Consider the following 22,295-nt stretch of genomic DNA (forward strand, 5'->3'; position numbering starts at 1 on the left):
CCTACCCATTATGTGCTGCTAAGCCAAATAGACTTTGAAAGGCGAAAAATATTGAGTCAATAATCTTTCAGATGTATACTGATAGCCATAAGTAGCATACAGAATGTAGATAAATAAATGGCGAGTCACAGGCTCAGACAAGGATGAGTTTGCTTTACGGAAAAAAGTATTCAACTGAGATTATGGGATGAAATGGGTCTGAACGTAGACAACACTAAGCAAAACCGAAGTGGCAATAGTAATGATGGAAATGTTAAGTGTTAAAAAAATCACGAAAATACGAAATCCTGTTTTTTATGCCCGCTACCCATAGGGTAGAAGGGTATTATAACTTTGCGCCGGCAGGAAATGTATGTAACAGGTAGAAGGAGGCATCTCCGGCCCTATAAAATATATATATTCTTGTTCAGCATTAATAGCCGAGACGATCTAGATAGATAGAGCTACAATTTTTTTTCAACAGCAATTGTTATGTTTGCACGCAGATCAATAAATTCGAATAATACGCGTAATTCAAGCTACAGCTGTGAATTTTTGAATATACAATAGATACAAATTGTGGAAGTTATTAAAGAAATACTTTTGTATGGGCAAAAACGTCTACTTACTAGGGCTGTTAGTTGCTTTGGCCGACAATCTGGTATATTGTGCCGTCTATGGTATATTTTGAATGTGGTTCTATACCGATATAACAAATATACCGTTTGGGATATTTTTAGTATATTTGTATTTCCGTATAATTTGAAAAAATACCGCAATATTTAGCTTTTATTCAAAATGGGCAGCGGGTATCTCACAGTCGAGCACACTCGACTGTGACTTTCTTACTTGTTGTATTTAATACAAAAAATATTAAATATAGATATAAATGTAGATATACATTTTTAAGTAATATTTTAAATATTATAATTTTTTTTTTTATAAAAAAAAGTATTATTAAAACGATATTTTTTAGAATCTTCGACATCCCTAATTTTCATACTTTTTTTTAAATAGAAAATATCATTGACACGATATTTAAAAAAAAATGTAGACATCTTACATTACATATTGGAACTTTATGTGTTCGATTCATTGCGAGCGTAACTTGCAACTTATCGATTATTGTAACACTACCCGATTGTAACAATACCTTAACGATGTCAGTCGCAAATAAAATTTCGTACATAGCAGACGTGCTCGGCGATCCTTTTGTCTTTCTATACATACACACGCACACAGCCAAGCGTAACTTATACAGGTTATGGGCCCAGGCACGCGCGGTGCTTTTGTGTATGAAAGTTAAGAAGCAACACTTCCAAGCATTAAACGAACAGCCCTCGCATGAGCGGTCCGGCAACTTATTAAGCGACCCGCGCGCATAAGTTTCATGTGCCGCAATGCTTACTTGAGCACCGTTATCCTTAGCAAGCAACTGTACTGTGTAGCTGTAGAGGTTTATTTGATAAGAATTCAGTTTTGTTCTACACAGCAGCCTTGTCTGATGAATAAATGCTCCGGCACTTGTCGTTATATCGATCGATTTATTATTTGAAAACTTCACTGAGCCACAAGGCCAATGATTAAAGGGGATTAGTTTCCTCCACCATAATTCATCACCCAGGATCAAGGATTCCCAGCGGACACCGATTTGGCAAAACTGGAGCTGATAATCTTAATAACTTGTATACGAAAAGTTGGACTTGTTAACGAACAATGGAAGCGACCGAAAGTAAATTTTTAATACGATTAAAAATGAATTCCCTATACCAAATTGACAAACTTGAAGAAAAGAATTACGATTCTTGGTGCATTCACATGCGGTGTGTTTTGGTACATGCGGAATTGTGGCAGCTGGCATCGGGTGTACAATGTCATTTGCTGCTTGGATAAAACTTAAAGAAGTGCATCTGCCTAGTGGACCAGTACGGAAGTTCGCACTGTACAAGAAGTTGTTGGTACTTAAGATGTCAGAATGTGGAGATGTCAATGGATACTTGCAGACATTTGGAGAAGTTCTTGATCAACTTGCAGGAGTTGGGATACAGATTGGTGACGAGCTACGAGCAATCATTCTGCTTTCCAGTCTTCCAAGAAATTATGAGAATTTCGTGGTGGCGATCGAAACTCGCGATGACTTGCCAAGTTATGAAATTCTATGCATAAAAGTGAGGGAAGAAGTAGAGCGCAAAGCGCAGGCAGAATCGCAAAGCAACGACGAAAAGGCATTCACCGTTACAAATAAGAACAACGGTATAAAGAGGAATTCGACGAAAAACGTAGTTTGCTTTAAGTGTGGCAAGCGTGGTCACAAGAAAGCAGAATGTCGAAGCGAATGCGTGCAAAAGGAAACGAAGGAAAGCACAATCAAAGAAGACAATAAAAATTGTAGTTTGCTGTGTGCAGCTGACGCTCATTTTTTCGAACGATCAAATTGGTGCGTAGACAGCGGAGCAACAAACCATATGTGTTGCGAAAAGAGCATGTTTACAAAGTTGGAAGAGCACTCCGAGAGGATAGGTCTAGCTGGTGACGGTTTCATAGTTTCGAAAAGAATAGGTCAAGTAAAGCTGAAGGCAGATCGATATACGATTGTTATGAACAACCTATTGTATGTGCCAGAGATGAAGAGAAATTTCATGTCGGTTAGTCAAACTGTGGCTAATGACAATGTAGTACATTTCGGTGAACATCAGGCGAAGATCATACAGAACGGAGAGTGCATCTTGCTCGTAAAGAAAGTTGGCAGCTTATACGTTTTTGACGGCAAAACAAGCAAGTGTTTTTGCGCTGCTAATAATGATGGATCTTTATGGTCCAAGCGGTACGGTCATCTCAACTATCGTAGCTTGGAGGATCTAGAGAAAAACAACATGGTGCGCGGACTGGAAGGAACAAGCTTCACATCCAATGGGTCATGTGAAACATGCATGTTGAGTAAAATACACACTCAGAAGTACCCTAAGTCATCTGAACAGAGGGCGAGCGAAGTATTGGAACTAGTTCACAATGATGTTTGCGGGTCATTCGATACACAATCGATAGGCGGCAATCGATACTTCTTGGCGTTCATCGATGACAAGTCACGGCGCATATTTGTCTACTTCATAAAGGGCAAAGACGAAGTGTTCACGAAGTTCGTTGAATTCAAACAACTTGTTGAACGGCAAACTGGCAAGAATATAAAATGCATTCGCAGCGACAACGACCGCGAGTATGTAAATAAAGCTTTTGACGAGTAGTTGAAGGCGAATGGCATAGCACGGCAACTGACGGTGACTGTACTGACGGTACACACCGCAGCAGAACGGAGTTGCGGAGAGGGCAAATCGGACATTAGTTGAGATGTCACGATGCTTGCTGGTACAATCTGGAATGAAGATTTCACTGTGAGGAGAGGCAGTATACACAGCGGTGTATTTGCGAAATCGTTCACCAACTAGCGCACAGAAGAACATGACGCCAATGGAAGCGTGGAATGGTAAAAAACCTTCAATTTCTCATTTGAAAGTTTTTTGTTCTTTTGCAGTAGCTTTAGAGAAAGGCCACAGAAAAAATAAGTTCGACGCTAGGGGCAAGAAATACCACATTGTGGGTTATTCCAGGACTGCCAAAGCATAGAGGCTTTACGACCCAAGCACAGGGCAAGTGGTCGAAAAGAGGGACGTGCTGTTTAGCGAACTTGGCGATACTGAGCAGAATCGAAAGGCTTCGATTATATTTGATATGCCAATGGGCATTCAAGGATCCGAGGATCAGATCGCTGATGGCGATGGTGTAGACGATGAGGCTAACGTCGGCATAAAAAACGGCAATGGCTCAGAACGTCGGCATAAAAAATAGCGATGGCAGCGATGAGTTACTCAGCGCAGAGGAAGACGTGCGTGTAGGTCCTGGACGGCCAAGGATAGTTCGCACGGGCATGCGTGGGCGACCTCGTAAGCAGTTTTATCTACTTGGAGCTCCGACTGCTGGCGAGATCCCCATCCCCTTAGAGGAGGCGATTGGAGGAGCTAATGCATCACTTTGGCGTGAGGCCATGGATAAAGAGCACAAGTCACTGTTGGTAAACGAAACCTGGGAAGCGGCGGAGTTGCCAAAAGGGCAGCGAGCGATCAACTATAAATGGGTGTATACCGTCAAAAGAGGACCAAGTGGCGAAGTAGAGCGCTACAAAGCAAGGCTGGTGGCAAAAGGTTGCTCACAGCAGTATGGCGTTAATTATAACGAGACATTTTGGCCTGTTTGTAGATTAGAGAGTATGCGGATTGTTTTAGCGCTGGCTGCAGAAGTTAAAGTTGAATTTACATCAGATGGATGTTTGCACGGAGTACCTCAACAGCACTTTAACTTATACATGAAAAGACCTGAAGGATACCCCGGTCAATGCGATTTCAAGCAAGTTTTACGTCTAAAGAAGGCCATATATGGCTTAAAACAATCTGGAAGGGAGTGGATGGATGGAGTCTGGATGGAGTCTTAACAGGAATTGGTTTCATCTCATGTAGCAACGAACCATGTCTATACAAGAAGAATAACGGAGAACATCTAACGTTAATATTGGTGTACGTAGATGATCTGATTATTGCATGCCAGAGTATAGATGAGTTGAAAGCAATCAAGACTGTTGATGCCAGATGACTGCAGGTGTGACCACTCAGGCCAGCTAACAGTGTGGTCGCGATTGCAAGTTATCGATAGCGACAAAGCTGGTATACTGTGCGTGTGACCGTGTCATACGCGCAGCCGCACTGTTCTTGGTTTCCTCTAGAGATGGTCACCCTGCCCTTTTTAGTGCTTTTTTCTATTCCGCCTTTTTCTCTACTGTTCAAATTTTCTCAAGCACATGTGAAAGTATATTTTCAAGTGTTCCAATAAAAGTTATAAAAAGTACTACAAGTTCTACAGAAAAAAAGTGAAAGTGTTTTTATTTCGACGAACAAGCATCCCCCTACAATCATTGCACTATGTTGAATTTGACCCGTTTTCGTGGCCAAAACTCATTTTTCGCAAGTATTCAAATTTCCGTGTTTTTAATGTTACCATGTTGAGAAATGATCAAATCGCGATATTGTATACCGAAAATGTTAACTTAACAGTTTAATGTTAAAATAACAGCTGTTAAAGTAAGCTGTTGCAAGCAGACAATACGTGCAGTGTTAAATGTTAAATTTGCGATGCAATTTCAAATTGGCATATCTCCCACAAAAAATCATTGAATAATAAAATTCAAAAGGAATATTACTTCTTTAAGTTATTACTATGTGTTGATACTAATATGTTCCGTGTTTTGTTCGTATTTTTCTAACAATTTGTATATTTAGCAAGTGTTGTCCCCTTGTCACTTTTCGAAAGAAAGTTGAACTTTCCAAAAGGTTTTAACTAAAATGTTCAAATTTGTTCAGTAAGTGTCCATATACATGTTGTAGATCTGTCAATTCTGAATTCATAACATGTAAGCTCATTATGCGTTTTTTGCGGTTTTTTGCGTAATTTGAATTATTAGGGAGTAGCATTTGGCCAGAATTGCAGAACTGCTAAAGCCTTTGCGATTTTTTTTTTTCTTGAATAACTTCCATATTTATTATCCGATCTGAACCAAATTTTCAGGAAGCATTTGAAATAGGACATTCATCATGTGTTCCAAAATTCGGGTCTCTAACTTGAAAATTGATTTATATATTCGCTTTTTTTCGATTTATGTGGGCGTTGACACGCCCACTTTTCTAAAATACCTTCGTATAGCAATAACCTTTATTATACAAGAAACCTGCATTCAAAAATCTTGTTAATTTAAAAAATTTTAATTTTGGCCACAAAAACGGGTCAAATTCAACATAGTGCATTGGTCCTTCGAGCTGGATCTCTGCATAGCTCGACCCCAGCAGCAGCATTGGTGGTTTTGTTTCAAGATAAGTAATACACTTTTTTTCCATCCATACATTTTGTGCAAGTGTCGTGTTCGCGCCATATTACTTTTCCTTGTACCTTATATGTATATATGTGACACAGCATATATATATGTAAGTACATAAGCGTTCTACCGGCAGTTTCTCCGCCACCTTTTCTACTTGGTATATACTTTGCACAGTATATATATATATATCCTTATATGTATATGTATGTGTAAGTATCTATACAGTTTAAAAGAGTTCGCTTATATTTTCCGATTTGGCCGCTGTTGTGTGTACTTCTGTCGTTTCGCGTTTGTCTGTTTTTCTTGACACACTCCAGTGTATGCAACCTCTTCGTGTAATTGTACATTAAATAATAAGAAAGTCGCACTCCATTAAAACCAAACGCGCGTAGATCCACTACACTCCATATATATGTATATATATATATATATATACATACACATACATACGACATATTTACATCCACATACAACACACATACATACACGTACACTTCCATACACGACACTTACACACATATACACTCCGTATATGTTCCATACATACTGAAGTTATATACTCAAGTCCAGTATTACCCACATAATATATATATATTATCACATACATACACGTATACTGCCTTACATTCATATACACTCCGTATACGTTCCTCATATATTGATATTATATATTCAAGTCCATTGTTACATATATAATATATATCTATTATCACATACATACACGTACACTTCCGTACACGTTACATATACACTCCGTATATGCTCCTTATACATTGATATTATATATTCAGATCCGTTATTACACATACATATATATATATTATCATATCCATTTCCGTATATGTACATATATAAACAGCAGCAATTACACCGAGTAATAAAGATTCACGCTGCTGTTTGTGTTTTATTCAAACAATTTTGTTTTTTCCAACAGCGACTTTTTTTTCCTCCTCGTCTGTTTTCTTGTGTCGGCTTGCTCACTATCCTGTGACAGCCGAAGTTCCTCTCCGTTTTTTTTGTGCTTGCTTTCGGCTGTCCGCTTTATCGTGAGTCTTTTTGTTGAGAAAAAGACTCTAAAGTGACTGCCGAAGCATAGTATGTCCAAGAGCCAAAAGAGCGAAAAGGACTCAAAACATTCGCTAAAGCTTCCGACCACAGCTCGTCGCCTGTCGTCCGCTTCGCCCGCTCCTTCGGGGTCCAAATCCGCCACCCCTGCCGCTGAACTCCGAGTCAAGGTCGATCGTCCGTCGCCGTCTGCTTCTGCAAAGACTCCGCCGTTGCGTACATCTTCGACTGCTCCACGTAGTCAGGCAACTACCCGTTCCGTCCAAGCTAAACTTAGCGAAACCCGTGCGATGGCTCTCAGCAACTTCGTCAGTGTCTCCGACAGACTGGTGCACTTTGAGAGTCGGGTCAGAGGGAAGACGACAAGCCGAAAACGACAATGTACACATGTACGAGATCCGTCGCGACCGGCTGCAAGCCCTCTGGGACAGTATCGAGGTCGCCTATTCCACATGCCCTGATGCACTGCATCGAGACGGCGACAGGCCATGGAGGCGAAATACGATCACTGCTATGCAGTGTATGAGCGGTGTCTCGCCCGTGTTAAGGGGCAAATTACCCAAGTTTTCGGGTCCAGCAGGAGTGAAGCATCCGTTCCTCCTGTATACTCCAGTGGCTGCCGGCTCCCTCCAGTCGACACCGAAATGTTCCGTGGGGATTACTTGCGGTGGCCGACCTTCCGTGACCTTTTCACGGTCATCTATGTCAACAATCCAAGGTTGACTCCGGTTGAGAAACTTTTTCATTTGAATTCGAAGACCGCAGATGAGGCCAATGAAATCGTAGCCAAATTTCCGCTGACGAACGATGGTTTCGCGTCGGCTTGGGGTGCTCTCTGCGAACGATTTGAAAACAAGCGCTTGTTAATAACAAGCTTACAAGCTAACAAGTTTAAACTGCTTCGCGAGAGGTCACCAACTTCGAGAGTGTACGAGTGCGCACAATTGCTTTACATGCAAAGGGCGGCACAACACTCTTCTTCATCGTGGCGACAGTGCCCACAATGGTGCCTCTTCATCTTCCAATATACAGAATGCTCAGAATGTCCTTCTCGGCACGGCGGTCATCAACGTATGCCACTTGGACACTACATACACCGCACGTGCGCTTATTGATTCCGGGTCCGAAGAGACCTTCATTTCTGAGCGTCTGTTCCAACGCATTAAGTTGCCTTTCAAGTCCGTGCGAGCCCAGGTATCCGGGCTAAATCACGCAGTTGCGGCGCAATCGCAGAAGTTATGTCACTTCAGCATTGGTTCTCCAACGAAGCCGAGGCTCCATATCGAGACTTCGGCATTCGTAATTCCACAGTTGGCAGGCAAACTGTCCTCCTTCGCTATGCCGCAGAGTTTCCTAAGGGCTCTACCAGCGATAGAACTGGCAGATCCACACTTCTACAAGAGCGCTCAGATTGATATTCTAATTGGCACGGATATCCTTCCGTCGGTCATCTTGAGCGGCTCCCGGCCAAACATTTGTGGCTCACTCCTTGGGCAAGAAACCGTGTTTGGCTGGATTCTCACAGGCCCCGTCTCCCAGAATGTGTCGACAACTGTTTCTGCGTTTTCGACAAGAGTCGCCCTCCAAGGAGACGAACAGCTCGACAGCCTACTTTCCAAAGACTTCGTTTGCGAAGAAAACTTCGTTAAGACTACTTCTCGTAGCAAATGTGGCAGATATCGGGTGACTCTTCCATTCCTGAAGCCCGATGGCATTGAACTGGGTCATTCCAGATCCATAGCGCTGGCTCAATTCCTCAAGAACGAGAATCGTTTGTCGAGAAACGATTCTCTAAAGGAACAGTATAATGCCGTTCTCCAGGAGTGCATGGACTTGGGTCATATCACACCCATATCGCCTCAGGCAATCGTCACGACTCCTAACTTCTATCTGCCTCACCATGCCGCGTTCAAACCAGATAGCACCACAACGAAGGTGCGCGTCGTTTTCAACGCTTCTTGTCCATCCTCAAATGGCAAGAGTCTGAATGATATCCTTCATTCAGGGCCCATTCTTGTAGGGGTGAGCAATGTCCGTTAATTGCAGTTTGAATTTGAATTGTATGGCGGTATCGATATTTGCGACGCGACTGTTGTGCAAGCTAACAGCTGCTCGCGATAACATCTGCATTCGATGATTGATGCACTCGCCAACAGATGTTAGTATATTATTAATTATCTATCGAATATTTGCAGTGAGTTGGCAGGATCACTTTTGCCATTCACATAAGTATCGTATTAAATAATATCGATATCTAACTTAGATTAATCAAGCAATATCGATATTCACGCTTAATCTAGGCTAGACCATCACTTTTCAATTCGAAAGCTACAAAGATAGTGTGCCGCAGCCAAAATATTAAAAATAAATCTGACGGCATCCGTCATAATATTATATATATATATTATTGGTGTTGTTCGGGAGTGCGCACTTTTCAAAGTGCATTGTTTTTATTTTCTTTGGCCCTCTTGTTGGTTTTACAAGGTACGTAGTGAGAAAACCACATTTCATAATTCTAATTAGTACGTTTTTCCTGGTGTAGGATATTGTGTGTAATCACGTGGCAACGACCACAGTACCGCACACATCAACTGATCTGCAACTGCAGAGGCCCCGCGTCACCAGTTTAGTGACGCCGAGGACAGCAAGAGGCTGTAGAAGCGACGCCATGCGTTGCTAAAACGGTTCCAGAAGGAACACAAGCATCTGATAAACCCTTTTGAGAGGAAACGGATTAGCATAGAGCTGATCGTTGCCACTTCTCATTATCATCGTGGAAGTGCACCATGCGCTGCTGAGGCTGCGCGTTTCGCAGACTCGTTGCTACGACTCGCTGCTATGTGTTGCCGAGTCCGCACCACTCGTCGGCATTGAAATCTTTGCCACCACTCGTCGTCGCATCCCTGATTGGATGTTGTGTTGACAGTGCGATTGTCACTGGAGGCCACTGCTGATTTTCGTTGCTGCTCCTGACGCCGCCGATAGTGCTGTTGCACTCACTGCCGCCTTGGTTGCCGTTTCTTTTCTCGTACAATTTTTCTTGTCCATACAAAATGTTCAACAATATAACGTAAATTCAATTAAAAATAGTATTAAAATATAATTCATATTTGAATTTAAATGTAAATTTTATATTTAGTATTATATTTTAAGTTAGATATAATCCAATAGTAAGTCCTCAGATGGGTATGGTATGTATATAATATTATATCAAAGCTGTTATATATTCTAATCCTTTTTGAAGTTCACCCAGCTCATCAACTCATCAATCATCACAGGCCTGTCGATATCGATGCAGTATAAAAAATCAGCGTATAATGAGTATGTGTAAGTACGGCATAGCCGCACAAAAATCGTTTGTAATTTGTATATGACAGCTATTATTTTTGTTATTATTATTCTTATTAGTATTATATTCATACCCATCCTATTAGGAAATACTAGGCAAATTAATATAGTAGGCAAATAATGCATAAAATGAAGTTATGTACATGCATTATAGTATCTTTGAATTCTTTTAGTATTAATCTCTTGGAACAATCATGAAGTCGAAATAAATTATAAAGTAATGGGCACCTGATATTACTTGTTGTTGCTTAAATTGGGTAAAGGCATAGAGCCAGAAGCGTTTACAGGTTGGGAGGGAAAAGAAGAAGAACATAACCATCTTCGTTCTTCATATTTATATATTGAATGCATATACTTCTTAACCGGTCTATCGGTTGATAACCTATCCTGTCTGTTCCCGTCTTAACTCTGTCTACCTTCTTTTATCTGTGTGCCACGGTAGCTTACTAGGTGGCAAAAGACCCACCCCACTTTCCCTGAGCTTTAGTCGACAATGTAGGCAGAGTATGCTTCCAGTTGGCTGCCCACTCAACGGGTCGTCTTATTATAAGACGACGCCCAAGACGTGTTCGTTACATTCTCCAATTGGATCTCACGTTGCGATACTATCGATATGCGTTCAATGCGGACATAACGAAGATGTATCGCCAAATCCTCATGGACTCGAAGCACACACCGTTCCAACGAATTCTGTTCCGTACATCGGACGGTGAGATCCGTGACTTCGAGTTGAACACAGTGACATTCGGTGTCAACTGTGCGCCTTTCCTGACTCTACGAGTTCTCCAGCAACTTGCTGAAGACATACGCTTGGAGTATCCTCTCGCAAGCCGAGTCATCTCCAACAACATGTACCTGGACGACGTCCTGGCGGGGACACACACGAAAGAAGAGGCCATTCGGACCATTGCGGAAGTGTGTTCAGCCCTGGACAGCGCTGGCTTCCCGCTGAGGAAGTGGACGTCGAACCATAAGAGCGTGCTGAAGGATATTCCAAAGGACCATCTACTTAGAGAAGACTTCCTCGAACTCGAGGACTCCAGTACGGCGAAAACTCTGGGCATCAGGTGGCAAGCTCACGTTGACGAGTTCTTCTTCATGCCACCAGAAGTTGCCCATCAGGACTCCTACACGAAGAGGGAAGTGCTTTCGCAAATTGCTAAGCTTTTCGCCCCAGCCGGGTGGCTGGCCCCTTTTGTTATCCGAGCCAAGATCTTCATGCAGGAGATCTGGCTGAAAACGCTCGAATGGGACGAGCATTTACCCACGGATCTTTTATTCCAATGGAAGGAGTACCTCCAGAGCTATCCTGCTCTGGGAAAGATCCAAGATCCAAAAGATTCCAAGATGGGTCCAATTTCAGAAACGAGTGAAGCTCCAGTACCACGGATTCTGTGATGCTTCAGAAAGGGCGTATGGAGCGGCGATCTATGTCCGTGTGGAGACGGCGAACAAGGTTTCCACACATCTCCTCACTGCGAAGACAATAGTGGCTCCTGTCAAGACTCTCTCAGTGCCACGTTTGGAGCTTTGTGGCGCAGTCCTGTTGGCTGAGTTATCTGCAGCCCTCCTTCTGAATCTGCCAGCAGAAAGTTTCCAGACTTTCTTTTGGACTGATTCAACAATTGTTCTCGCCTGGTTGAACAAGCCACCCTGCAGATGGACAACCTTTGTGCCCAATCGTGTGGCCAAAATCGTCCAAGCCAGCGACGCCAAGAACTGGTCGCATGTGCGATCCGAGCACAATCCGGCAGATCTTGCAAGCCGAGGTGTCCTGCCACAAGAATTGATTCGTAATCCTTTGTGGTGGCATGGACCAGAGTGGCTTCATCTCCCGTCGGATCAATGGCCAACATCTCCAAGTCCCATTCCGGAGACTCTGCTGGAGCAGCGGATTAAGTGCAACGTCGCTAAGTTACCTCCTACTCCTGATTTCCTGACTAAGTTCTCTGAGTTTGGCAAGGCACTGCGCACGTCTGCCTATGTTCTCAGATTCATCGATAGAAGTCGGAAATTGGCAGTTCCAAGCTCTACCGTGGTCCAAGCGGATGAGCTGTCACAGATCCAAGAGCGGCTAATCGTCATGGCTCGACGACAAAGTTTTCCACAGGAATACCACTGTCTGCAGTCCAAGCAGCAGGTTCCTTCCTCAAGTTCAATCCGAAACTTGAACTCTTTCCTCGATGGCAAGGGGATTCTACGGGCCTGTGGGCGTCTGAGGGCGTCCCCCTCGCTGCGTTATGATAAGAGTCATCCAATCATCCTCTCGTATTCCTCGTCCTTTGCACGACTACTGGTTCGTTTTACCCATCGTATATCCTTACATGGGGGTAACCAAGTCGTCATGCGGCTGATCCGTTCCAGATTCTGGATTCCAAAATTGAAGGTCCTCGTCAAATCCACCATCAACTCTTGCAAGGTTTGCGTGATCTACAAGAAGAGACTGCAGACCCAAATGATGGGGGACTTGCCCAAGGAAAGGGCGTCCTACTCGAGACCTTTCACGCACACTGGAGTCGACTTCGCCGGCCCATTCGAAATAAAGAATTACACTGGCCGAGCCTGCCTCATCACCAAAAGGTATGTCTGCGTCTTCGTGTGCTTCAGCACGAAGGCGATCCACTTGGAGGCAACATCGGATCTCACGACGGAGAAATTCCTGGCCGCATTCTCCCGTTTCATCGCACGGCGCGGGTGTCCATACCAGATGTACTCGGACAACGGGAAAACCTTCGTTGGAGCTGACAAAGTGATCTTCAACGACTTCTTGGAAGCGACGAGGGAGTGCATCATCGCACAACATGCCCACAAGAGCCTATCCTGGCACTTCAACCCGCCGGGCGCCCCGCATATGGGTAGATTATGGGAAGCCGGCGTAAAGAGTTTCAAGGCACTCTTTTACAAGGCGACCTCCACCGCGAAGTATACGTTCGAAGAGTTGTCCACTCTTCTCGCTAAGATCGAAGCCTGCCTGAATTCGAGGCCGATTTCCCCTATGCCCGCGGACCCTTCGGACTTACTAGCGCTCACTCCTGGGCATTTCCTCGTAGGTGGCCCACTTATTTCGGTGTTGGAATCACCAATTAACCAACCGGCCACCTCCATCCTCAATCGATGGCAGCGACTGAAGGCTCTTCACCAACAATTTTGTTTCCGTTGGAAAGATGAGTACCTGAAGGAGCTGCACAAACGAACGAAATGGCAATCCCCTACACGGAATCTTCGGATCGGTGACATGGTCGTCATAAAAGAAGACAACCTCCCCTCGAACGAGTGGCGCCTAGGACGGGTGCTGACGACGTGTCCAGGCACCGATGCCAAGGTCCGAGTTGTAGATGTGCTCACGGCGCGGGGTACTATCCGAAGACCCGTTGCCAAACTCATTCTACTCCCGATGGACAGCAAGACTGACCCCTCCACGTCAGAAGGACTGAAGGTCGAATAACCTCCTATTCCGTATTCCTATTCGTCGTAGTGTGTTGTCCTATACTGTCCTGTTCCGTGTGTCATTGACAATGCAAAGAGGCTACTACAATAATCATTTGGTTTTTTTCTTGTTTCATTTCATGTAGTATGCCATCACATACATCCACCCACCAGGACCGCCCCGCTGGCACCAACATATTCCGGTGTTGCGTGTATCCTCACATCATACATCATCCAACCTGGCCTCCTGCCGAGCACCAACGGTTTGCCAATGGCCCAGAATTCCACCTTGGGTTGGATTCTGTCCGGTCCATTTGAACAATGATACCGTTTGCAACTCATTGCAAGGGGAGGAGGATGTTGATGCCAGATGACTGCAGGTGTGACCACTCAGGCCAGCTGACAGTGTGGTCGCGATCGAAAGTTATCGATAGCGACAAAGCTGGTATACTGTGCGTGTGACCGTGTCATACGCGCAGCCACACTGTTCTTGGTTTCCTCTAGAAACCCTTTTTTAGTGCTTTTTTCTATTTCGCCTTTTTCTCTACTGTTCAAATTTTCTCAAGCACATGTGAAAGTATATTTTCAAGTGTTCCAATAAAAGTTATAAAAAAGTACTACAAGTTCTACAGAAAAAAAGTGAAAGTGTTTTTATTTCGACGAACAAGCATCCCCCCTACAATCAAAGACCAAGATCTCAGAGGCGTTCGAGTGTGTGGACAAGGGTCTATTGCATCAATTTCTTGGGATGGAGATCGGCTGAAAAGGTGAATTAGGCGAAATCACCCTAAGTCAGTCGCAGTATATTCAGGAGTTGCTAAAGCGACATAGAATAGAGAGCTGCAGGTCGACAGCAACGCCTTTACAGGCTGGGCACCAGGTAGCTTGCGATAGTAAGGACTGTCGTAGAGTGGATACCAAGGAGTATCAATCAATCATCGGTGAGCTGATGTGGATAGCATTGACTACAAGGCCGGCTATTTTGCATTCTGTAGCAAAGTTGGCCCAACGCAATCAGGATCCACATAGCGAACACATGGCAGGTGTTAATCACGTTTTAAGATACCTGGCATCAACAAGTGAGTTAAAGCTTCACTATAAGAAGTGCGAGCAGGCGCTTGTTGGATACGTCGACGCCGACTGGGGAGGTGATCACACGAATAGACGTTCATATACCGGATACGTGTTCTATCTGGCTGGAGGAGCGATTTCATGGAAATCCGAGAAGCAGCACAGCGTGGCACTCAGCAGCACGGAGGCTGAATACATGGTTTTGTCAGCCGCTTGCAAGGAAGCAGTTGCATTGAGGCGACTATTTGTAGAGATTGGCTGCGGTGATGTAAGCACTCCAAATTTTTTGTACGGAGACAACTTGATTGCACGGCAATTGGCGAAGAATCCAGTTCATCATGCAAGGACTAAGCATATTGATATTCGCCACCACTTCGTAAGAAACGTCGTTAAGGAAGGGCATGTAACTTTGAAATACGTTTCTACAGATTTGTTGATTGCTGACATTTTAACCAAGAATCTGCAGAAACTCAAACTTACAGAATTTACTAATAAAATGAATTTGAAGTAAATATTTGTAAACGTGCTCGCAATGAGGAAGGGTATTGAAACTCTATGTGTTCGATTCATTGCGCGCGTAACTTGCAACTTATCGATTATTGTAACACTACCCGATTGTAACGATACCTTAACGATGTCAGTCGCAAATAAAATTTCGTACATAGCAGACGTGCTCGGCGATCTTTTTGTCTTTCTATACATACACACGCACACAGCCAAGCGTAACTTCTACATTACATAAATAACCGACCTCAAGGTGAAGCTAGCGGCACATCTGAAAAAAAAGTTTCTTCTTCAAATTGTGCATATTATAATAGCTACTCGCCAAAATTTCAGAAATTTATCTTGCGCAATTATCTGTTGACAGTCGTTTTTGTGAGTCTATTTCGGTGATTTCCCCAAAATCGAAAAAATTGAATATCAAGCTGTGATTAAATTTTTATTTTTGAAAGGCAATCACAAATCAAAGATGAGTTGGACTCTATGTATGGTGACTCTGCACCATCGTTTACCACCGTAAAATTTTGGGCAGCTGAATTTAAACGTGGTCGCAGGAGCTTGGAAGATGATGAACGTCCTGGTAGTCCAAAAACTGTAACCACTAACGATAACATCGCTATAGATCATCAATAGGTACTAGACGACCGCCAGATTAAAGTTAGGGAAATAGCTGAGATTATGAAAATGTCAAAAGAACGTGTTTGTCACATATTAAACCTAGATTTGGACATGAGAAAGCTGTCCGCGCTGTCTAAACAGTGGATTGAAAAGGGGGAACCGGCCCCAAAAAAACCTAAAGCTGTGTATTCGGCTGGGAAAGTAATGGCGAGTGTTTTTTGGGACAGCCATTGAATTATTTTTATCGACTATCTTGAAAAAGGAAAAACTATAACAGGAGCATACTACGCATCATTATTGGGCAATCTAAAGGAAGAAATTTCGAAGAATCGGCCACATTTGCAAAAAAAGAAAGTCTTGTTCACCAAGACAACGCACCATCTCACACCTCAACAGTCGCCATGGCGAAAATCCACGAATTGCGGTTCGAACTTATTCCTTATTCACCGGATCTAGCACCAAGCGGTTTTTTTTTTTTTGTTTCCTCAACGTAAAACTGCGCTTGGCGGACAGAGATTTTCGTCAAATGAGGAGGCAATCTTTTTCATGAACTCGTATTTTGCAGACAAAGACGCCAAGTACTATTTGGAAGGGTTGCAGATGGGAGCATCGCTGGGAGTAGTGTGTGGAGTTACAAGGAGACTACGTAGAAAAATAAAAAAAAATATTTTGAATAAGTCGCGTGCATCATGGTCGGTTATTTATCAGACAGCCCTCGTATATTCAATTTTGTTAAAAATTGCATAAGAAATTATGCACTTCGCACATTTTTTTTTCAATCAGATTAAACATACATATCTAGCGATGGGATGATTAATCATATGATACACATTAATCGATTAATCTGCTTCAATTAGCGATTTAATTGTATGGAAAAATAGGTTTCGATTAATTGAATCATTAATCGATTATACTACAAAATATTCGCGACACTATAATCCGAGAAAAAGTTGAAATATTGCAAATATACTACTAATAGCTTCAGAATTTAAAGCTGAGCTATATGATATATTGTATTGTATTGTTTCCTTATTGGCACTTCGGTACCGGGCAGAGCGTCTTTTTTCTATGGCTGATGCTACTTCTACAGAAAAGAGAAGTAGGTTAACTACTTCGCGTGAAATTATTATTTCTTAAAAATAAAATCCTCTGCTGAACCCTCCCCCGAGGGTGCTGGCTGGGTAGGATCTGTATTACCTCAGTGTCAACGGGTAGCAGATCTCTACTATACGTCGATATTTCAGGAACTGCAGATCCTAGCTGAGGACTCTGTTCCTTATCTTTCGGGCATCTGCTTGAAGATAAGTAGCAGAATCCATGGTACGAGGTGTCTGGCGGTCAAACTGAAAACGCTATGGGGGGCTCCCAAGAACAAAATTAGCCAACTATGGTCTCGGAATGGTCTCTTTAAACTATTCAACTCGGGCTGGGATGTCAGCCCAAACGTCGGTGGAAGGCGTGACTGCTACCACCGGCGGGCACGGGGGGGAGAGATCCTCTCTGCGTGTCGCCAGCGGTCACACCTCTGAGGCGGCGGGAGCAGGCCGTACCAGTTGTAACAACACTGCCACAAAAAATTCGAGGTTGGTGCGCGCGGGTGCTGTGGTCTTAACCGACACGGACCAAAAGAGCGCTGCGCCAACTTCTACGGTGGAGGGGGAACGTCTTCCTCTTCAGTCACCCCTGCCTATCGCCAGCACCTCCAAGGTTGCGCAGCGGGGCACGGGGGGGGCTGAAGGAGAAGGCCAAAAATAGGGCGGCGACCCGTATTCACGCAAGGCTTAGTGGCGTAGCTAACCTGTCCGTCAAGGACCAGGAGAGGCTTGCCTGGGCCAACACGTGGATGCGGGAAAACCAACTTAGCCCCCTTCCCAAAAGACAATAAAGTGCAGACCGGTTCTACCGGCCCTGCCAACAACAAGGTGGAGTCCATGGCAAGCAAGCGCCAACGGTCCGCTGAGAGTCCCAAGCAAGGGGCTCCAGTGAGCAAGAAGCTGCGAGCATCTGGCTCCACCAACACGGACTCGAACAGGACGAAACAGAGAGCAACGGTTGCTGAAACTGCCAGGCGGCATCTCGCCGTTGCTCTCATAGACAGAGGGGACCCTAACGGGAAAATGTCTGCAGAGCGGTGGCGGTTGACCCATAGTAAGCTGGTCGACGCACTGTTTGTCAGGATGGAGAATGTCCCAGACAGTCCAATGCCTACATTCGAAGGCACTGGCTGGCTGAATGGTGTCAAGATCCTGACATGCAAGGACGACCCAACTTTGCAGTGGCTGCAAGCGACCGTACCCAAACTGGACGGGCTGTGGGAGGGGGCCAAGCTGGACGTGGTGGACAGGAATAATATTCCGTCCATGCCGAAGGCGAAAGTCCTTTTCCCAATAGTTGTCCAGGGAGAGCGGGCGCTTCAGCTGCTTAAAAAGCAGAACCCGGCCATACCGACGAGTGATTGGTCCGTGCTGAAGGTTAATGAACCTTTACCCAGTGGTGGGCAGCACGTGATCATTCAGATCAACAAGGAGGCCGAGGATCTGCTATATAAACGCAATGGGAAGATGGCGTGGGGCTTAGGGAGCGTGTACCTTCGCCTCAAGAAACGTCATCCGAACGACAATGACACACACACGCTGAGGTCTGGGGAGGTTGAGGCAGATCTCGGTCTCGAGAGCGTGACCGACGCCACCCAGCACCTCAGCCTGACTGACAAGACGGAGGAGGTGGGGGAGGAACTGTCCATGGAGACGGGCCCCCCCGCGAGTTTGCTAACCTCTAATGAGTGTGCTGCAACTCAACCTCCATAAATCCAAAACGGCTTCGGCGGAGCTACTCCTTGCCCTGGAGGAAGTGTCCGCCTACGCGGCTTTGGTCCAAGAACCGTGGATAGCGTCGGGCAACACGGTGGCTGGACTGAAGTCGCCCAACTATGATTTATACGTCCCGACATTGGTAAGCAGATCGAGAACTGCCATCCTTGTAAAGAAGGGGCTAAAAGCTCATCTACTACCTAATTACAGCAACGACGATCTAACCGTGGTGGTGCTGGAGAGCCGTGAAGGATGTTTGCTGCTGGCATCCTGTTATATATGGCCCACGACAAGCCGGCTCCACCTGACGAGCTGCGGAGGCTGGTGGACATGGTCTGCTCCTCCAATAAGCATATATTATTATCGGAACGGACGCCAACGCCCACCATAGCGTCTGGGGAAGTCCCGACATCAACGACAGGGGTGAGTCAGTTCTTGATTTTATCCTTAACCATAAGCTTAGACTAGCCAACAGGGGTGAGGTATCTACCTATGTAGGTCCCACCTCCAGTAATGTGCTGGACTTAACGATTTCAACTGAGTGTACCAAAGACACCTCCAGACTGAGGAAGCTGCTGTCCAAGCAGGCTTCCAGTCCTAGTCTGCTCAAGTCGGGCGATGGAGCGTGGACGGAGAGCAGTGCTGAAACTCTTGAAGCACTGCTCTCAACTCATTTCCCGGGATGTATTGGAATAGAGAATAGTGACTGGCAGCTCTTTCCTAGTCTCCCAGTTATGAGACTCCCTGCCAGTCTAATTACAGATAACAAAATAATTTGGGCTATCGACTCCTTTGCGAAGGTCAGGTCGCCCGGTCTCGATGGACTTTCGCCAGCAATGCTGCAAGCCAGCAAGCCCACGATTGTTCCGTGGTTATCGGGTATCTATTCGGCGTGCCTCGCATGGGGTCATATCCCCACTCTTTGGAGGACCTCGAAAGTCATTTTCCTGCCCAAGGCGGGCAAATGCAGTCATGTGGTCCCAAATGACTTTCGGGCCTATCAGCCTAACCTCTTTCCTGCTAAAAACATTGGAAAAGCTACTTGATTTGCACATCAGAAGCAACTCAATGCATCTGTTGTCCCCAAATCAGCATGCGTATACAAAGGGCAAGTCCATTGAGACTGCTCTCCATGCTCTAGTAGCCTCCATAGAAAAAGCGGACCACTATAAAGAATATGCCTTGGGTGCATTTCTTGACATTTCAGGCGCCTTCAATAACGTCACCACTGATGCTATTATGAAGGGCCTTACCTCAATTAACACGGCACCAGCGATCCACAGATGGGTCAACCGCCTTCTTTGTGACAGGCGGGTGGTGGCTACGTGGGGCGATGCGGCCATTACAAAGGTAGTGCGAGGTGGCACTCCCCAGGGTGGGGTTCTCTCGCCTCTCCTTTGGAATTTGGTCGTAAATAGCCTACTTCTAAAATTTACTAGACGGGCCCCCAAGTTAATTGCCTATGCTGACGACATAAGCATTTTGATAACTGGGAAATGCCCAACCACCCTTAGTTCCGTAATGGAACTTACTTTGCGGGAAGTTAAAGCATGGGCCGAATCAGCCGGGCTCAGCATTAACGCGGATAAAACGGACCTTATCCTCTTCACGAAGAGGTATAAGGTACCTGCGTGGTCCCCCCCCAAAAATAGGCTGCACTATGCTAAAGCGAGCCTAGCAGTAAAATACCTAGGTGTGGTCCTGGACAGCAAACTGACATGGAAGCTCAATGTGTTTAGAAAGGGTGAAGAAGGCCACCGGAGCCTTGTACATGGCGAAAAAGATGCTTAGTTGCACTTGGGGCCTCTCTCCTAATCTAATGCGGTGGATTTACATCTCAGTTGTTCGCCCTATCCTCACCTACGGTGTTCTAGTGTGGTGGCAGGCCACTGAAAAAAGGACGTACCTATCCATCATGGAAAGGACACAGCGTCAAGCGCTACTGTGTATCACAGGCGCTCTCAGGTCGACGCCAACTAAAGCCCTCGAGGTTTATAGCTGGTGTGGAACCATTACACCTATACGCGCAATCCATAGCCGCAAAATCGTCCCTACGGATTGCCGCAACTGGCAATTTGGGTCTGCTAGGCTATGGTCACAGCGCCATTGGTAGGGAGACTAGTAGAGACTTGGACTATACTATCCCCCTTACCAGTACTGACCATATTAACACTATATTCTTGGAACCGGAGTGCTGGCGGGAAGGGTTATGCATTCCCGAAGCCCTCAACCTCTTCACCGACGGTTCGAAGATGGATGATGGTGTCGGAGCGGCCGTATACTGCCCGGACCCGGTCTCCAAACAATCCTATAAACTCCCAGACCATTGCAGCATCTTCCAGGCGGAAGATTACGCGGCTCTGGCGTAATGCCAACTCGTGCAAAACTGCAAGGCTGATGTGTGCCTCTACTAACAAAAACTTAACCTACTAAATTCGTCATGCAGCTTTCAAGGAAAGACTGCAGGCTAATGCTAGGCATTTTAACTGGCCACTGTATGTCAGCTGTCCATGCTGTAAAGATGGGCATCACGAACAGTGATCAGTGCAGGAAATGCAACGAACCCGGGGTTAAGGAAACACTTGAGCATCTTCTCTGTAGATGCCCAGCGTTATCCGACTCCGGTTGAAATACCTTAATTCGCCGTGCCACAACGATCTTCGGGACGTCTCACGGCTATCTCCTAGGATGCTGCTGGCTTTTGCCAAAAATGCATCCATACTGCGCGATTTCTGAGACGTAGATAAGCTACCGGTTCAGCTACGGACCTCCACTGGTCTATGCTTTGCCCCGTACTGGGGCAGCCGGTCCTACCTAACCTAACCTAACCTAATTCAGTATTGAATAAATAAATTATATATTTGTTTATTATTTTTCTAGCAGTTGCATTACATTCACAAGTACAAAAAAAAACAAGCAACAATAGGCTAAATTTTAAGGTACAGTGTTGATATAGTTTTACATGAATTGGTGGGTTAATTTGGAGGCGCTTTTGGAGCCTTGTGTTCGGATTTTTAGGAGCCTCTAGCCTCTCGGAAGTTGCTATTGTCACCATCGGCGTTTTCGGGATTGTCATTCGATAACAAGCGGAGTGAGCTCCTGTATCTGTCTGTAGGCATTGGATGCGCTTTTGGAACCTTGTGTTCGGTTTGGCACAATGACTGGTCCGCACATAGCGGACCCAGAACCTGAGGCATCACCCCCAGCTACTGATCCATCGTTTATGTTAGCGACAACCACTAGAGAGACTCCAATCAAACCGAAACTAGAACCACTTGAGAATTGCAAAAGGCAAATACGTATAATTTGCTGTTTACGTTTTTAATTTATGTAAACAAACCTGCAATTATGCCATACAAATTTGTAATTGGAGAACGAAATATTGCATACTTTTAAGCTGATCATTTAAAGAACATAAAAAATCAAGAAAGCTACAGTCAAGTGTGCTCGACTCCCGCCACCCATTTTGAATAAAGGCAAAATATATAATATTTTTTTAATATACCAAAATGACCCCAAATACTCGAAATTTACCAAAGGCTTTTCTAGGTACATTGATA

The 22,295-nt window shown here is 44.8% G+C and overlaps 2 protein-coding genes across 2 annotated transcripts; both read left to right on the plus strand.

The window, feature by feature from the left end:
• Positions 1-7,348: 7,348 nt before the first annotated feature.
• On the plus strand, positions 7,349-13,754 carry LOC127566243 (uncharacterized). Its single transcript, XM_052008263.1, has 4 exons — positions 7,349-7,612; positions 7,994-8,983; positions 10,826-11,678; positions 11,716-13,754. The coding sequence occupies exons 1-4, from the start codon at positions 7,349-7,351 to the stop codon at positions 13,752-13,754; spliced, it is 4,146 nt and encodes a 1,381-aa protein (XP_051864223.1).
• A 1,017-nt stretch (positions 13,755-14,771) lies between these two features.
• On the plus strand, positions 14,772-18,978 carry LOC127566244 (uncharacterized). Its single transcript, XM_052008264.1, has 4 exons — positions 14,772-15,074; positions 17,170-17,245; positions 17,804-18,877; positions 18,946-18,978. Exons 1-3 carry the CDS (start codon positions 14,772-14,774, stop codon positions 18,730-18,732), a joined length of 1,308 nt encoding a protein of 435 aa, XP_051864224.1. The 3' UTR covers positions 18,733-18,877; positions 18,946-18,978.
• Positions 18,979-22,295: the final 3,317 nt, after the last annotated feature.

This window comes from Drosophila albomicans, unplaced genomic scaffold (genome assembly GCF_009650485.2).
Source record: "Drosophila albomicans strain 15112-1751.03 unplaced genomic scaffold, ASM965048v2 utg000054l_pilon, whole genome shotgun sequence".
Taxonomy (NCBI): domain Eukaryota; kingdom Metazoa; phylum Arthropoda; class Insecta; order Diptera; family Drosophilidae; genus Drosophila; species Drosophila albomicans.

Bases quoted from the DNA above. Each gene is read 5' to 3' on its own strand.
- LOC127566243 (XM_052008263.1), top strand. From the start codon at position 7,349: ATGTACGAGATCCGTCGCGACCGGCTGCAAGCCCTCTGGGACAGTATC. The intron at 7,613-7,993 runs GTGGGGATTACT...TCCAATATACAG, and splicing joins AGTCGACACCGAAATGTTCC to AATGCTCAGAATGTCCTTCT. The intron at 11,679-11,715 runs GTGAAGCTCCAG...GTGATGCTTCAG, and splicing joins GGGTCCAATTTCAGAAACGA to AAAGGGCGTATGGAGCGGCG.
- LOC127566244 (XM_052008264.1), top strand. From the start codon at position 14,772: ATGGCAGGTGTTAATCACGTTTTAAGATACCTGGCATCAACAAGTGAG. The intron at 15,075-17,169 runs GTAAGCACTCCA...TCGATATTTCAG, and splicing joins TAGAGATTGGCTGCGGTGAT to GAACTGCAGATCCTAGCTGA. The intron at 17,246-17,803 runs GTACGAGGTGTC...CCTTCCCAAAAG, and splicing joins GATAAGTAGCAGAATCCATG to ACAATAAAGTGCAGACCGGT.